The 17,458-nt window shown below is 31.4% G+C and overlaps 5 protein-coding genes across 12 annotated transcripts; 1 reads left to right on the forward strand and 4 right to left on the reverse strand.

Moving 5' to 3' along the window:
- Positions 1–141: 141 nt before the first annotated feature.
- LOC145939660 (folliculin-like) lies at positions 142–3,723 on the reverse strand. Of its 2 annotated transcripts, none has more exons than XM_083044133.1 (8): positions 3,602–3,723; positions 2,647–3,062; positions 2,336–2,441; positions 1,919–2,193; positions 1,684–1,796; positions 1,258–1,587; positions 908–1,142; positions 142–741 (listed from the first exon to the last, which is right to left on the reverse strand). In XM_083044133.1, exons 2-8 carry the CDS (start codon positions 2,949–2,951, stop codon positions 600–602), a joined length of 1,506 nt encoding a protein of 501 aa, XP_082900259.1. In that variant the 5' UTR covers positions 2,952–3,062; positions 3,602–3,723; the 3' UTR covers positions 142–599. The 2 variants fall into 2 exon arrangements, with proteins under 2 accessions (XP_082900259.1, XP_082900260.1); XM_083044134.1 differs by lacking the exon at positions 3,602–3,723 and adding an exon at positions 3,560–3,577.
- Positions 3,724–3,843: 120 nt separating this feature from the next.
- On the reverse strand, positions 3,844–5,656 carry LOC145939661 (uncharacterized). Of its 2 annotated transcripts, none has more exons than XM_083044136.1 (5): positions 5,525–5,656; positions 4,737–4,940; positions 4,554–4,676; positions 4,208–4,489; positions 3,844–4,076 (listed from the first exon to the last, which is right to left on the reverse strand). In XM_083044136.1, exons 1-5 carry the CDS (start codon positions 5,615–5,617, stop codon positions 3,975–3,977), a joined length of 804 nt encoding a protein of 267 aa, XP_082900262.1. In that variant the 5' UTR covers positions 5,618–5,656; the 3' UTR covers positions 3,844–3,974. The 2 variants fall into 2 exon arrangements, with proteins under 2 accessions (XP_082900262.1, XP_082900261.1); XM_083044135.1 differs by lacking the exon at positions 5,525–5,656 and adding an exon at positions 5,041–5,400.
- Positions 5,657–5,736: 80 nt separating this feature from the next.
- Positions 5,737–7,645, forward strand: LOC145939663 (THAP domain-containing protein 1-like). Of its 2 annotated transcripts, none has more exons than XM_083044138.1 (5): positions 5,737–5,874; positions 6,072–6,258; positions 6,360–6,449; positions 6,618–6,830; positions 7,003–7,645. In XM_083044138.1, the coding sequence occupies exons 2-5, from the start codon at positions 6,109–6,111 to the stop codon at positions 7,063–7,065; spliced, it is 516 nt and encodes a 171-aa protein (XP_082900264.1). In that variant the 5' UTR covers positions 5,737–5,874; positions 6,072–6,108; the 3' UTR covers positions 7,066–7,645. The 2 variants fall into 2 exon arrangements, with proteins under 2 accessions (XP_082900264.1, XP_082900263.1); XM_083044137.1 differs by having other exon boundaries at positions 5,854–5,992.
- A 115-nt stretch (positions 7,646–7,760) lies between these two features.
- LOC145939665 (MAPK regulated corepressor interacting protein 2) lies at positions 7,761–11,310 on the reverse strand. The gene is made up of 6 exons (XM_083044141.1): positions 11,082–11,310; positions 10,881–10,965; positions 9,903–10,021; positions 9,598–9,666; positions 9,223–9,276; positions 7,761–9,069 (listed from the first exon to the last, which is right to left on the reverse strand). Exons 1-6 carry the CDS (start codon positions 11,131–11,133, stop codon positions 8,999–9,001), a joined length of 450 nt encoding a protein of 149 aa, XP_082900267.1. The 5' UTR covers positions 11,134–11,310; the 3' UTR covers positions 7,761–8,998.
- Positions 11,311–11,892: 582 nt separating this feature from the next.
- On the reverse strand, positions 11,893–17,231 carry LOC145939659 (TOM1-like protein 2). 5 transcript variants are annotated; one of them, XR_014425861.1, is made up of 10 exons: positions 16,913–17,231; positions 16,464–16,633; positions 15,839–16,120; positions 15,480–15,743; positions 15,022–15,322; positions 14,727–14,847; positions 14,183–14,294; positions 13,390–13,440; positions 12,960–13,231; positions 11,893–12,876 (listed from the first exon to the last, which is right to left on the reverse strand). XR_014425861.1 is itself a non-coding variant. In XM_083044131.1 (9 exons), the coding sequence occupies exons 1-9, from the start codon at positions 16,965–16,967 to the stop codon at positions 13,034–13,036; spliced, it is 1,473 nt and encodes a 490-aa protein (XP_082900257.1). In that variant the 5' UTR covers positions 16,968–17,231; the 3' UTR covers positions 11,893–13,033. The 5 variants fall into 5 exon arrangements, 4 of the variants coding, with proteins under 4 accessions (XP_082900257.1, XP_082900255.1, XP_082900258.1 ...); XM_083044131.1 differs by having other exon boundaries at positions 11,893–13,231; positions 14,264–14,294; XM_083044129.1 differs by having other exon boundaries at positions 11,893–13,231.
- Positions 17,232–17,458: the final 227 nt, after the last annotated feature.

Here is a 17,458-nt window from a genome sequence, read left to right on the forward strand (position 1 = left end):
AATAAAGATTTTTTTCCAGCGTCTAATATTGATAACGAACTTATTTGCGATTATCTCTAATATAAGAAATAATATATAAATGATTATTTTATTAATATTTTTAAATATACGATAACTTTAGTGCCTTTATTCAAGAAAATATACATCAAATTTATTTGTATATGTATTCGTATATAAATTTATATATTATATATTATATTTTTATCTAATAACACTTGCCAACATATTCTTTTTATGTTAGAAATAAGTTATAAATATATATTCAAAACTATACACATTGAAAAATTCTCTCCACAATTATCATGAGATGTACCAGCATTCACTATCACATATTGTTTAAAACAAATCATGAAATGTGTATGAAAAATGTACGATTATTTGCCATAGATGTTTTAACAAATTCCTAAGACACTTAAAGTTCTCGCTTTTATTTTTTAATTAAATTATAAATAAAAAAAGACGCACAACCTTGAACACACGTAAACATTCCTCTCGGATAAATGAGGAATCTGAATAGAGAAATATATACGATTTGCAATAAATATAACATTATATATACTACACGCGTGCAACAGAATGAATTAAATATTTTTTGAAGACTATGCTGGATTGGATGGTAATCCCATAGACCAGGCATCCAGCAACTTTCTGTCCTGAGGTCCAGCACCCAAACTGAGCATGAGTCCGGAAAGATCGCCGCGATGACCTCGTCCGCGCATCGCGTGAACAACTTTCGCGATACTGCGACAATAATAAAAATATTCAGTTAATATTCCGTAATTTAATAAATAACATCTATCTTAAGATATAAATAATATATGTGTAGTCGCTAGAGAAATAGTCTCTAATATTAAGAATTTATGCAATCAAAATACTTTGATAATGGAATTGTAAATGAAATTTGTACTTTGCCCATTCTTCCAAAAGGGTTGCAAAGTGCGCTTTGAGAACTGAATTTCCGAGTTTCTCATTGTCGAGCGATTTTTCAATCTTTGTTAACAAGATCGGTAGTTTTGATGGTAATGCACCAGTCCATTTAACTATGTGGGATTTTGCGTCTTCGATTTTGTGTTCGTTGAGTATAATATCGAGCCTGCATACACTTGCACAAGGTAAAGGAACCGCCACTGAGGTATCTACACCTAAAGATTTGAATATTATATATATTAAATGAAATTTATATTTAATGAATATTAAATAAATTTTTTTAGAAATAATGAATCATTTTTAATTAGGTTTTTTAAAATAATTCAATACCGATAAAGTTACACATGTCAGGATCCATGTATTCCGATGTTTGTGCTTTTACCCTTCGACATGCTCTTGGAATAAGACTGCTAAGTCCGTACAAAGATTCCAATCTTTGAATTTTCGGGCCTCTCACCAGGACTTGCACGCCAGTTAGGCAGGAATACAACAACTGTCTAAACTGATCCTTCCCCAGTATTTGTTTCAGATTTCGCAAAATTACGGCGGTAGATTTTTCCGTGATTTCAGCAAATTCTGGCAAAAGTTCTGAATCATCCGAGTTAAGATTTAAATTTATTGGTAATTTTGCGTTTACTAAAGTAAAATTTTCTTCAGTTTCTGCAAATTATTTGCGACATTATAATTTTCATTAAAAAGGATATATTTTTATAATATCAACTGTTATCATGCATAGACAAATATATAATTGCTAACCAATTTGATGTTCGAAATTATAATTAAGTTCGTCATCTAATAAATTCATTGGGAAAATTTCTATGAAATGCCTTGCACCAGCACTAAGGATCCATACTAACCACATGTGAATTCTGAAACAGGTACATACATTATGCAAGATGTGATTAAAAGATAATATTACTAATTTATTATAAATAATTGTATATATATTTTTTTCTATCACAACTTATTTATATATTAATATAACAGTTACCTTACAAAAACGTGCTTTTCATTTGTTATATCAGTAAGTGTTCTAGATTGTTTTATTATAGGACCACGGCCACCTGCACTACTGTTTGCCGTTGTTAGCCTCATTGCTCTCTGTGGACATTCTGCTTCTTCCGCGTTATATCTTTTCTCTGCAAAATCCTGCAGCTCTCGAATTACTTCTTTTAAATTGTCGATTAAAAATGGCCACATGTTTAACAAGAATTGCTTATCTCTCATGAAAACAATAAAACTGCACCATCTCCTAAATCCTCTTGCCTGTCAAAAGAAAAATATATACCGACATGAAAAAAGTTGAATGATATAACAAAATGTTAAGCTCTAATGATTTCAGTAGTGACATGATTTGAAAAATTTGTTGTAATAACTACCAAACATGCTTTTTCGTTGCATAATTCACCTGGGCATCTTTCAATGTAAAAGTATGACTTAAAACATGCCCCCTGTGTTCATCTCCAAAGTAGCAAACACCTTCCTTACCAGAGTGCACTTCGCAGCTTAGGCTCCTTGAAAAAAGAAATTGACAATAATAAAAAAGAATTCTCTAAAGAATTATATATATTAAATAATATATTTATTATTTCACATAAAAAGAACTTTAATTTATAATTAAATTTATGTAATTTATGAATGATAATAAATTTATGATAATTTATATAATAATTCTAAATATAACTTTAAAAATTTGTAAACTGAATGTAATCATTGTACCTAATGCAAGCATGTTTTAAGAAATTTCCAATATCTTGCATCAATGATTGCTGAGCAGATAGGAAAGATGTTCTTGTTTCATGCTCATTGCTCAAGTATTTGACATTTCCAATACTTTGACAGCCCTCGCACTCGTCCTGTACATTCTCCATGATATTATGGCTTTGTCTTAATACTTCTTTAGGTCCATAAAATTTCAATTTTTCTATGTTTTGTGTATCATAGTTACGATACGTTTGCGTGATAAATATCACTTTAGGTCCATGCATTTCACAGAAGGTGCACAATGCAATTGCAGCATTCATTGCTTTTGGAAGACACAAGGGTTTCTGTGAATCTCTTTTATTTATCTCAGATGAAAAATCCACAGTATTATAATTCTTCACATGATCTTTGCTGATCTACAGATTATATGCCTAAAATTATATCTCACATAAATATATGTACTCAATTATCTTCACTGACCATTTGTAATAATAGAATAATTGTATATTTATTACAAAAAATATTTTATAATGTAATTTCTAAAATATGTAATATATAATTATCATATTCTCCATATTCTCCAAATGCGTAACCATCACATATTCTCACACAGAGAATATGATTCACACAAACATATGTTACTTGAATATGATTATAATTGCAATGTAAGATTACTTTAGATTAGATGATCTATAATTTATGATGGAATTCTATTTATAAGAACACTTGAAGAATTAGAGAACAAACACACACATACAAATTTTATATTAGAATATACATATGTCTCTTTAAATACACGGCATGCAAAATAATAGATTGAATTTTATTCTGAATATTGTTGCAAATTAGAAATCAAAATGTGTTGTACGATTCACAAATTTAAAACAATTTACATAATTGATGAAAATATTATAATTTATAACATAACCTTAACCAAAATATTGTTATAACATATAATCTCATCAGTTACTTGTTTGCTTGTAGATTGCTCAGCAAAACTTGACGGCAAAGTTAATTTTTTTCATCCTTTTCACGTGATAAAACAAAAATGAAGTCGAGGCAGAGACACGTGACATTATGATAGCTAATCTCGCCATTGGCTTGGCAAGATGAGAAAATATATATATATGTATATATACACATACGTACTACATATGCAAAACTAAATTTACACAATTGCATATCGGGTTGCCAATCAGAAGGTGCTTGACATATGTCAAAATGATCTCATAGAGGCCATATAATGTAAATATAATATATCATAATTCTTGTAGATAATCTTGGCAAGATAAAAAATTTATGTGGAAAGAGATAAATAAAAGAGAAGATATTTTATTTTTTTCCTATACATCGAATTCAGAACCGAATTTTAATTTGAAACCTTCGTAAGCAGCTCTCATCCATATACCTACAGCATGTGCTCCAGGATCCGGATACTTGAATGTCTATATATATATATATAATATATAAATTACAGTTTTATTAATTATAATTAATTTTATTATTAATTATAATTTTTTAAGTATCTAAATCAATATTATAATTTGTATAAAATATATATGTTTTAGCTAAATACCTTGCAAATTGTAGAATCAATAGAATGCGATCCTGACATGTGCACAGTTTGCATAGCAGAAGTTTCAGCAGCATGAACAGCTTCCCCAAATGCATCGATTGGTTTCGAGCCCAAATTCAGCGCATCTCTTAATTTATGTTGTGCAGGTATCAAAGCATCCAGCATACTTCGTTCACCGATTGATGTTCCACTAACTTCGGATATCATTTTGTTTGCAGATGTCAAGACACTTAACCACATGTTTGCAGTTAATTGCTCATCATCTCGAAATCTAAGAAAGCTCTAAAATATATTTCAAGATTTCTTTCCTCAGTCTTAAAAATTAAAAACAAATTGATGATTTTACCTTAGCAATAGTATCAAAAAATAATGTATATATTCCACCTTCTAAGCCACCCATTTCTCTCTCAATAATTCGACTTATCTGTGTAAATGTTATAGAAGGTCTTGTTGCTGAAATTCCACCTTCCTGCAATATATAAAATAATTACTATCATTGAAACCACATTTGTTTTAGCCTTTATATCACCTTAATTGCTTCTTTTATGACACTGGCGCAATGAGCAAGTGTAGTTCCATAATTTCCATCACCGCATTCCTCATCCATTATGTTCAGTTGTCTAACACATGCTATTAGAGCTTCGCTTGCAAATGTTAAGACTACAAGAAATGCTGAACCACTCTGAGGATGCATCATTGGCCCAACATCAGATGCTGTATTTTTGTTTATAGTCTGCAATTAAAAGATTTATTGAATTATATACATTGTATATAACTAAATATAGCAAAATATTTAATTACAAAAAATATATAAAATATAATTAACAATATACCGGGTGTCCCATTTTAAAGGACCCACTCAAATATCGCAGAAACACTGCGTTAAATCGAAAAATGTTTCCTACAAAAGTTGTACGGTTTCGAGGGGGACATAACATAGTAATATTCATACGACCTTGGGCGGCGCCTCCAAGGTCAAGTGAAGGTGAGAATGAATTTTTAAAATGGAAACCCATATTTTTTATTATAACATCTTTTTCTACTAATTAATTTGAACAACTTTTATCTGAAGCATTTTTTTATTTTCCTAATATTTTTTCTTCTTTTCAAAATTCATTCTCACCTTCATTTGACCTTGAAGACGCCGCCCAAGGTCATATGAATATTATTATGTTATGTCCCCCTCGAAACCCTACAACTTTTGTAGGAAACATTTTTCGATTTAACGCAGTGTTTCTGACAATGAGATATTTGAGTGGGTCCTTTAAAATGGGACACCTGGTATAATTAAATATATATTTGACTTATAATAATTACCTGTGAATTTTGCTCTTCCACGTCATGCGGCGTAATTTCATCGGTCTTCATCGCGAAATCTGTAAAATAGATTTCTGTTTCGTTGACTGACATATAAACAAACAAAGCCTTTCTTCTGTTCTCTCTATTGTGTACTCCCTCTAATTGGAACAGCTGATTTTACGCTTGCGCGAAAGAACTCCGTCTGACATCACTTGTGTCAGAAGTCAGAAGTCAGAAGAGATTTCGTTGACCAGATGGTTTCAATAACAGACCAAATAGTTTCAGAATTTGCGTAAATTCAGTGACAAGCTTGGACAAGTTTCGATTCTTTCACGCATATCGACGATATTAAAAAAAAGGAATGAAAAGTGAGAGTGAGAAAATATTAAAATAATTATTATATCAGAATATAATTATGGTGAAGAGTTGTTGCGTCGTAGGTTGCAAGAATATTTGGCAGCCAAATAGCAACATAACCTATCACAAGTAAAATATATACGCAAATATAGATTTACATACATTAAAGGAATTAAGTAACTATATATATACGTTATGTGATTGACAGATTTCCTTTGAAAGATGAAGCAAGATTTGCACAATGGATGTTAATCGATGAATTACGAGACATAAAAGTGACACCTGCAAAACGCATTTGTAGTGCACATTTTACCACAAAGTCTTTTGAAGAACATTGTGTGGTGAAAAGATTAAAAAAAGATGCAATTCCTTCTATTTTTGGAGACACTCTTCATGTAAGCTTTTTCTTTATCATTTATTTAGCTAGTCTTAGTGTTGAGTAATTATTTATACTTAATTATATATATATATTTTTTTTTTTTTTTTTTTTTTTCAGAAGATGGATATTTCCAGAGAAACAGTTGATATGTTAGAAGAAGTTTGCATAGATAACATATGTGAAAATCAAATGAATATATTGGATAAGGTTTGTGTTTAGAATTTAATTATATAAATCTATTTTTAGATTTGGAAGTGAGATGGGGATAACCTAGCTATTATCTTCACAGTTCCGAACCATGCATGATTAAGAGGTTCCAGTGTATATATAAAAATTCTAATTTATTAATTTATTATCAAATGATATATATTTCAGAGTATGAGCACAGAAAGAAGTATGCATGTTTCTGTTCAGACATCGTGTACATATTTTGAGGACCGCAAAAATTTATTGTACTTGCGGAATAAAGTAAAAATACTGAAACAACAATTGAAGCGAAGAAATTCAAGGATTGCCAGTATGCAGAAAATTATTCATCACTTGACTGATAAGACTGATAAGACTTTGAATAAAAAGGATGTATATAAGGTATTGCAACAGCATTTTAAAATGAAATTCTTAGAATAATTTCAAAATAAGTTTGACAAATTTACAAAACTAGTTACATGTAGTTTCCAATTACAAGTACAAAGTTTCTAATATATTTTTTAACTTGTAATTATTTACAAGATTATATTGAATTATCTCTTTCACATATCAGGTCTCAAAAACTGATCTCTGTCCTAATTGGAAGGAACACAGTTATTGTTTTCGGATTACATGAGGATTCTAAGAAAATTATAACCATCTTTTTCAACATACTAAAAACGTTTACTTACTTGGTAGAAAGATGAATATTAAGGAATATTATTCTTTGAATAGTGAGTGACAACTACACGCATATTGGGTCAGTTTTAATCCATAGTATTTTTTATACATCTCAGAATAAATTATTTTATTCACATTTTAAAATTATTTTTTAAAAATGTTACTAGTACGTTTGTCAAAGAAAAAAATATATAAAAATTATATATTTATATGCATTATATAGAATTGGATTAAATAAACACTATTTGATCTAATTCTGTACAATGACATTTTTGTCAATAATTACAAAATATTCACATTGATATTATATTTCAAATATCACATATTGGAGTGTTTCATGAAAAATATTAAAAATAAAGATAATTATTGTATGAATACTTAATCCATAAATTTAAAAATTATAAAGTTTTAATTTAGAAATAATGGAAGTTTACAATAAAAGAGAAAATCTAACGCAATGTAAATTTTCTTTGCAATATTAAATATATTAAATATAATTATATATAAATTTCGTTTGTGTATCTGTATATTTTTATTTAAATATCTATTAATATTGATTTGCCTTATAAGAACGCACGATAGGAGATCACATGGATGTCAATGGAGAAACAATGGATAAAAAAAAAACGAAAAATAATATAGCGTGTATAAAGAGCTATTTATTCATGATCGTGTGTAATTCAGCCGCGCGTGGCCGAATTTGATTTATTACGCTACATCACGACTACTCCTGCGAGCTTTGCTTTGTCGGACGCGTTGATATTTATGGCATTTAAATTGTCGCTAATCGGAAACCCGATTATACACATATATAGTTGCTCGACAAGTACGTAATAATGTGAGAAAGAGACAATTTAATCTGCCATAATATAACAATTCGATGGGCAAACTCTGTAATATATAATTTCTATTTTTCTAACTGCGAGCTAACGCGAATAACAATGTGACTCAGCGAATAACAATATGACAATTTTCTTACATATTATCAGTCTACGAATTTATGCTAAAAATCCTTGCTCATACATGAAAGTATATTCAGACACAATCGTAACAGTAACCCGTAACGTTGTCATGCAATATCATTGCATGCAATATGTACAGCCATTTTTTCTAGGATTAAAAAATTCATCAACCTCACGCAGGATTCATACCGCACAGCACGGGGTCTTCGCTCGTATTGAACTATTTTGGTATATGCATTGGTATACACTGTGTGACGTCCTCGGGGCTTCGGTTGCTTGTGTTTTTTTTTTAAATCTAATGAAAAAAAAACTCAGTATATCTTCTCTAACATGATGGGACGTTTGCATTCGCATATATTGCGTTATTACTACTTATTGTCTACCGAAAGGTGCGCAAAACTTTGTTGCTGCTGCTTCTCGGAGCTCTCTGTACATACAAGAATGTTAAACATTCTCCATGCGCTATTAAAATTGAGCAATTCTAATTCAATAGAGCAACAAAAAAGAGTTATCTATATTCTGTAGGAAAATCGTTAACAAATGCATAAACAATAATAGTGAACAATTTTATATAATCACTAATGATATTTGTTACTATTGCATACGCGTGTGCATTCTCGAAGCTCGCGGATATAACTAATTTATTGCTTTTTTGTTTCTTTTGTAACAAATAAGTGCGACGCGATCGTGATTCGAGCGTAGTCTTACACACGACTCGAGCGATATATTAACAGTTAATTTGACAAGATTCGATATAGTACCTTGAACTTTCGTCCGAGTGATTTATATTTAAACTACTCTGTTATATTCCAATTTTCAGACCCGATCAGACTTAAAACGCGACACTGGCTAATTTGTGTAATGTACCAGTTGCCCAATTACAGACTACTTTCAAGTACATCCTTAGGGAATCGTTTTTTGAATGTCTCAGAGCGACTTCGTGATGTTGTTAAACAATCGTTTGCCCCACCAAGATTCCAAATCAAATGGTTTAAAGTCTGAAATAATTTATTCATACTGTAGCAACTTTCAGGATTTTACAGTACAGTTAATTATTGCAACTATAATGAGAAACAAGGATGTTAATTAATTTTGCAACGTATTAACTTGTATAAAAAAATAGAATTGTTAATGGTGATATTATTACTTACCTTGAAGACTATCATTTGGTTTATCATCATTGTAATATACTATCGAATTAGGATCTGTAGCAAGAAAAACATTACATACATATATTGCAAAATATTAGAATGTTTTTCCTTAAGAAATATTTATATATAGAGAATCGTAATGTAACAAAAAATCGTAATATAACAGAGACGGAATGACTCTGTTCGTGAAAAAAATAAGTAAAAAAATATAAAATAAAATTTTTTAGTATATATATGTTGATTGCAGTTTAAAAAAATGATTTTAAATATAAAAATACATGTAGATGTGTGTATGTGTACGCGATGAAAAAGACACATAATACTGTGATTGCAAATCATTATCTAATTTCGATCTGCCATATTATTATTACTTACTGCAAAGTTCTGTACATTCTGTGCCATTGCAACACTCGCATCTTTGCAACGTACTAACTTGATTCCATGCTATTAAAAAAAATAATAAAAATTTGATTCCATTTTAGAGAGAAAATATATAATATCACATGGATAAATATGTAAGACTTTTATTTTCTTTTGGAACTACGAATTTCACACTGAGCCTCTCTCGCAAAGTTCACACAATTTTTCTCTAACACACTTTATTTAGTCTATTCATTTTATACTTCACGTTCGAGAAAACAACTATCTATCTCAAACTTGCAAAATACTTTTCTACCTACATTGTTGAATAAATAAGATAAGTTCCATGTGCTGCGGTGAGATATTTTCTTGCATCTGATGTCGCTGTGAGATGAGCTTTGATTTTCCATTCATAAGGAAGACCGGTTTTGGTACATTACTGTGTGAGCGTGAAATATATGAATAGAAACCTTATTATAGATAATAATGAAGCAAATAATTTTTTTTGGTCACGCGTTATTACACACACTTACAATCTTATATAACATAATATATGATGGATTGTTAAAGTTATTTGTCATGTAATGTAAATATATTAGAGTGATCTATAAATAATGTTTGCGTTTTACGTGATTAGTTACAAAACGTGCTTTACACACGCTAGCATATGATGTAATAAAAAATTTTTTATTTAAAAAAAATTAATTTACAAGCATTTTTACGAGCACATTTAAAAATGATCCATATGAACGATTATAAGGATTTCTTTTCTTATTATATCATTATATCATTTCTTTCTTATTACATCACATGCTCTAGCATGTTAAAAAAAAAAATTTTAATCGCGTTGTACAAATTTTTAATAATTGGCTTCCGCATTGTGTTGCATAAGATAAATATGAGAAATTTATACGAGTGTCACATAAATTATGATATCGCATAAATTATAATATAATAGATAATATAAAACTTCACGTCGCAACACGAGGCCTCTCAGAGAAGCCAAACTCGACTATTGTTTGTAAATTTTACAATTCTCGAGCATTAATTGTTTTGAAATTAAAAAAATTTATAAAAAACAAAGTTGATTAATTTGACTTCTGAGAGATTCATACGATGAATTGCGTAATGCGCGGCGCGCAGGGGGAGAGGGAAAGAGGGGAAGGAACGCATGGAAAACGCAGTGTTCGGAAAAGGGAGCCAAGATCTATCGTTCTCTCTCTCTCTCTCTCTCTCTCTCTCTCTCTCTCTCTCTCTCTCTCTCTCTCTCTCTCTCTCTCTCTCTCTATATCTCTCACCGGGTGATCTCGTGGTCGTCCTCGGGATCGGCCTTCCTCGTCATGTCGCGTAGAGTTTCCAGCCTCTCGAGTTTCTGACTGATCCCTGCGAAAAGCGACGAAAATTTCACAAGAATTCAAGAGTAGGTCTTTTTTTTTTTTTCCATGGACACTGAACCTCGATACCGCGAGACGTCGCGAGAAAAATCCAGAATCAAGTACCTCGTCGTGTTTTCGCTACGATCTTGCTAGGTCCCTTCGACACGGTATACATGATCCTCGGATGCGTGCGGGAACCTTCTCTCGCGTGCCCGATGCCCAGATCATCCGCGAACGAGTCGTTGCAAGTTGCAACAAACTTTTGTGCACCGATAGCAAGCGGAGGCAAGCGGCTCCGGCGATATTCCCGGCCCCGGCTTACCACCACGACACGCGCTTACGAAATCACCGAAGACTGGTGCTGCTCATCGTGATGAACTTGGTTCATCTGAACTCTGAACGAAGGAGGTGGGGGGAGGAATATCGCTCCGATATCGCACACGCGCGCGCACAAAAATATGATATATCGATACTCGCTTATCAGCACCTTATCAGGGGATTGTGTATTCTTGTTCCTTATTATGATAAGGTATGTAAACATCTTTTTTTTTCTGAAAAAAAAAAAAAAAAAAATAAACTTTTAGGAAATAATGATATTTCCTTTAATCTCTTTACATTTAATTGTGTGTGATTATCTCTCTCTAATAAATTTTTAATTAATTAAAGAAAACTATTTTTAATACATAAAAAATGTATTCTATATCGAGAATAAATTAAACACATGAGAGTAATTGTATTTTTCACATTATAATATAAAATTTATATTATATAATTTATAATATATAATAAAATATATAATATAAAATTTATATTATATAATTTATAATATATAATAAAATATATAATATAATAAAAATATAAAAGAAAAGAAAAATTTTGATATTTGAAAAAATATATACTTATATAGAAAATATAGAGAGATAGAGACGAAAGATTTGGTTATGATGCACAGTTTTATTTTCTGCATAAGTGAAGAGTACATATTATATCCTTATTAACTGCGAGTTCAGTCAATACAGGCACCGCAGGTGTACTTTTTTCTTTTTTTTTTTAACCTCTATTCGCCCTAAGTATGCATAAATACAGTATAGAAACATAAGCAAATAAACTTAAAAAGTTAACAATATTGAATTGTTGGGATAAATAATAAAATTCTGATGGATAAAGCTAAGGTATCACTTTTTCTCGAGAGCTGTAACATAGGATATGAAAAAAAGATCTCTGGTTACCAATGTTACTGCTGCATTTACAATAATTCCAGAGAATATATTAATCATTTTATATAATATAATATTATAATATTACATAACTGGATTAATGGATACTAGCAGTAATAATAAATTCATGCTTCTAAAATTTATATATTAATAAGTTATTAATATTCTCTACAATAGTAGGAATTATAATAGTAAATATAATAATAATAACTCTGTAGAATGTGTATGTGTGTACCTTTGTATAGAATGTCAAACAGCTGAGACAAAATTTACTTCAACATAGAAAAATAGTTTGTCAATATATAGATAAGATCGATTATATTCAATTGTGGACGTCTGTCCGAATATCCATGCATCAGTTCGGAAAGTTGATCTAAATGCGATCTTATTCTGATTCAATCAGGCAAAATTTATCGTAGAGATCTATTCGGATCTCCGTAAATTTTCATGGACGCATATTGTCGCTTATGTACAAACAAATTAATCCTTAACATGCTATCATTCACATAATAATAGTCACAACTTTGAAGCAACTTATCCATATTTACGACCACAATTTTATAACAGAAATAATATCTCAAACATGATTGTATAGTATATCAGTTACCTTATTAAGTACGTACAAGCACAAAGCATTTTTTTCTCCTGTATGTACTTTATCTCCCATGCCTTTGTGTATGTTCTATATCTTATTCCAGCTCCTAATGTTAAAAATACAAATCGATACTTCAAATTATCGGTGATACAGCCAGGAGCGGTGATGTAATCGGAAAATCATACGTGCCGTTTAAACTTAGCACGACAGTCCCAGTGAAAGTTTAGCCTTCCATGTTTTTACAACAGAGAGTTCCAAGGTACTTAAAGAGCGAATAAAGATTTGTCTTGATCCTTGTTAATTTGGCGCTGAATATTCTGATTACCGCTGGTCGAAGAGTTCGAGGTGGCAGTTGTCGCTGTAGGGAGAGTCGGCAAAGCTTCAGCCGCGGCCGCACGTTCTGCTAAGAAACGCTCGAATTCCGACGATGTCAAAGATTCCTGATCGCCTTGGGCTCCAGGCTGCAATAGAAATTATGCCTATTAGACAATGGTTTTCTTACGAAATCTAATTGCAAAAAAAGAAATGTGACACGTAATCTCTTATGTGTTATGAAGATTTGTGGCCTGCTCTCAACAATTATAAAAAAATTCATTTTTACGCCTTTTACGATACTTACTGTGCGATCTAACCAGGCTGCCATTTCATTGAATTCAGATTCCACGTTCGGCTGATTATTGAAAAACAAACACAAACATTGAACAAAATCACACAAAAAAAAAAAATATAAACAATATAAACATTAATGTTGATGCAAACAAAACAGTAACATAATCAAAATTAAGAATTTTTATGCCTTCAGAAGCAATGTGCAATTGTGATAACGAATATTTAACATGTACAAGCAAGATTCACTAAGTTACTGTACCTTGATCCCTTTTAGCCTGTATGTTTCTCTATATTTATCTATTATCTCTACTTAAGGCAATTTCGCACAAATTTTAAAAACTTTATTGCTTTAATAAATCTATTTATAAATCTGATTAACAAACATCCTAATTTATCCCTGTTATTAAATAATTTAAAGTACTATCTGTAATATCCGAAGTTGCCTTATAAGAGATTTATAATAGTGCTGTCAATACTCATTGTCAGATACTTTATTATTTTGAATATTTCCAAGAATATCACATTTATAGTGAATATCATGTACTTGGCTATTATCAATCATTGCAGATAACAAATTGATACCTAGATACCTGAGCATAGAGACTATCGTATTGAGTATTAACAACACTTATTACATTTAAAGTCAACATCAAACATGAATTGTAGAACTTGAATATTTATGTTAAATCATATTTTATAAAAAGGAATAATTTTTTGTATGATTCTAGATGAATAATGATTAATTTTAGCTAATATAATTTAGCTAAAGAATTAGATTAAGGAGGAAAGAGAATGTTACGCACACTAGCGCTAGTAGCAGTCTGCTGGGGTAACTTAGGGTTATTGCGGTTGAGAATTGCCGTACTTAGGCTACCTCCTCTCACCTGCTCCAAGTTATCCTCGTATTTGCTGCCACTGTAAGTTTGAAAATATTAAATTATTTTGATTCAAATTAATCTATGAATTTATTTTATGATATACATATACACATATATTGTGAAGCAAATTTATAATGTGATTTGTGTATGTTTTGAAATTATTAAATATGCAATATAATTCTCGTATTTTCTTGTCATTTTTACTCATACTTTTTTAAATAATCATGTAGCACAAAAAAATTAAAATTATTTTTTGTTTCCTAATACATTTTGTTACATAACGTTATTTTTTACTATATAATTTTTATAAGTTTTCTTGAGATTTAAAAGTATATCTCTTATAGAAATATTGAACTCTATATATAGAAATATTGTTCTATTAACATAATTACAATTTCATTAAAACAATCTCCTGTGCTATTACAAAAATAACGAAATTTTAATTATACAACAAAATAAAATATAATACCTATTCTTTGTTGTTTCATATGTTGCATTGCGCGATTGTGCAAACATATCAAACTCATCATTATCTCCTTCTTTTTTCTTCTTTTGGTCCATTTTGTTTTTATCCACATCTTCAGCTGCACCTATTATTTGAAACAAAATACAACAGAATAATATAAAAAAAAAAGAAGTTATAGCACACATGATATAGAAAATATATGAGCAAATTATATAAATATAACTTTATAGAATGTTTAGTTTAGCACCATTTTATATTATTCAATTTTACATTAAATTGTTTTAATTTTGATGCTTACCGAGTTCGCTCATCTGTTTTGTCAAATCCTGCACATCGTCAGACAAATCTATGAGCGATTCCGCTTCTCGTTTAGTAAGAGATGGAGCCGATTCGGGATTCGGTGGATGTCCGATTGCCTGAGCTAATATAGTGCTCGCCGGCACTTGCGCTTTATTTTTCGTATAACGTGAATAACGAAGAAATAGATTATTTAATTCATCGTTAATGCGTAACAATTCTGCTGTCATTTCGTCGTGAGCCAATTTACCGATTAAATCGACAACACGCTCTTGCATTGCCTTACATGTTGAATGAAGTTCCTGCGAATAATTATTTTAATGTATTATATAAGCTTACATACTCTGTGAGTTATAAAAATATAATCTCACAAAGTAAGATATATATATATGTGAAAAAAATTAAATTATATAAAATTCTATAAACAAAACTTGAAATTTAAAAAATGCATATTTATACATTTAATAGTTCAAGATCCACAGAATCTGGTTGCTGTTTACTACTTTGATCAGGGCTTGTAAAGTGCGCCAACATTTCCGATAATACACGCATGTTTCCTTGAACGACATCAAGCTCGCTTTGTAACTTGGCCAGCTGCTGTTCATTCAACTGATTTAACTGACCAATAGATTGCGATGTTTGAGGGGGTAAATGTGTTCCCAAAGAGGCAGGTTGCTCGCATGTAGTCAGACTTGCTGGAATTTGCTCTGTTTCAGGTACACTCTGCAAAAAAATTATTTCAAAAAAGAAAAGTAATTTTTAATTTGATAAAACGAACGAATGGTCTGTATTTTATTTAAATAGAAGACGTCTCTCACTCTTTCTGGCGTGATAATTGGCGCCATAGCATCCAAATCAGTCATGGGAAACTGTATGCCTTTTATCTTCAATTCTTGATAAGCTTGCACGACGCCTTGAGTGTGCGGCTGATGACGGAATGTATCTGCCCATGTTTGGATCAAACTTAGAACTTTCTCTTGAACCGCAGTTGGTGGTTCGTTTTTGGGACCGATTAATTTAACTAGGTCCTGCACAAATTCTCTTGAACAAGCAAGAGTGTGAAAGCGTTTTCCACAATTCTTAACACATGTCTCCAATACCTGTTACATACAGAATCATATGATTATTTATATAATTATGTAATAAATACATTCATATTCACAGTATTATAATATGTGATTGCAAAATTTAGAATAGTTTGATTAATGATACTCTTATATTTGTCATAGATATGACAATACAGACAATACTGATCTAATTGACACTAATTGTATAAATTGATCAAAGGTCAAAAATGTCAATGATGCCTAATTATATCATTTGCAACATTATGTTATAAAGATACATGCACGATTAACATATCTTACATTGAGTTACACAATATTATGTAAAGCAAACTTTACCATATCCGATATGATTCTATCATTACAGTTTAATACTAACGGTAAGCGTATACATGACTATAGTATAATTTTTGCCAGCCGCCTGATTGAGCCTGCGTTTGATCGCTTTAATTGCGTCTTTCGGTCCATCCTCGGTTTCATTTATAATGTCACATATTTCCATGTTAAGCGTCCAATTCTCGCTTGGTAAGCTACCATCTGTAGCAGACTCTGAAATGACAAGAGAAATATTGAAGGTGCGAGACAAAAGTAAGACTCACTGCTTATCTAGAGTATTATCGGTACGTAAACAACGCTCTTATTTACAGTTAAATTAATCCGTAAGAATAAGAAAAAAATATGTAGAGTCGTGTTTGTAGGAGTATGTAGGTTCTCAATTAATGTCAAATACGGCAACTGACACTCGTAAAGAAGAGATATAAATACGTTCGACGTAATTTAACCTGCGATGTAAATGAAACGTACGTAAATAAAACAAAACAGACTTACCGATCTTCTGCCCTACTGGCGTGGAAAAGGGGTTGCCTACCCCAAAAAGTGACATTTTCTCGTGGCACGTAGTAGAACCTCCGCGTTGTCAAAACCTGGCGCGTTTTCTCGCCGTTCGCACTCGCTCGCATACGTTATACGGGAAACAGGGCCACGACGAATGACAGCTTGACAGCGATGACAATTGGCGTGCACTGACAATTTGTCAATTTCGCGTAACACCGATTGACGAAATCATATGACGGTACTACACATATGTATACGTACGTACGTATATGTATATGTACTACAAGGCAGATACGCGAAGTCGCGCAAATGTCACGGAACCGTGTGAAGGCAGCCGCCAATCAGCGCTGCGTAAAGATAGGTGCGGAACGCCCTTTAAATAGGTCCCCCCTTATGTTCTCTGCGCGCACTTTCTTGCCCCTTGCCCCATTTCTCTCCTTGTTCCGCGAACGCGAAACTGCGCGTCTCGTCTCGTTTTCGAGTGCAGGAAGCGCAGTCCGAAGGGCAGCGGTTCTCGACCTGACCTGCACCCTGCACGTC

The sequence above is a fragment of the Prenolepis imparis genome, unplaced genomic scaffold, assembly GCF_030444845.1.
Source record: "Prenolepis imparis isolate NDT839.2.m4 unplaced genomic scaffold, iyPreImpa1.0 SCAF_8, whole genome shotgun sequence".
Lineage (NCBI taxonomy): Eukaryota > Metazoa > Arthropoda > Insecta > Hymenoptera > Formicidae > Prenolepis > Prenolepis imparis.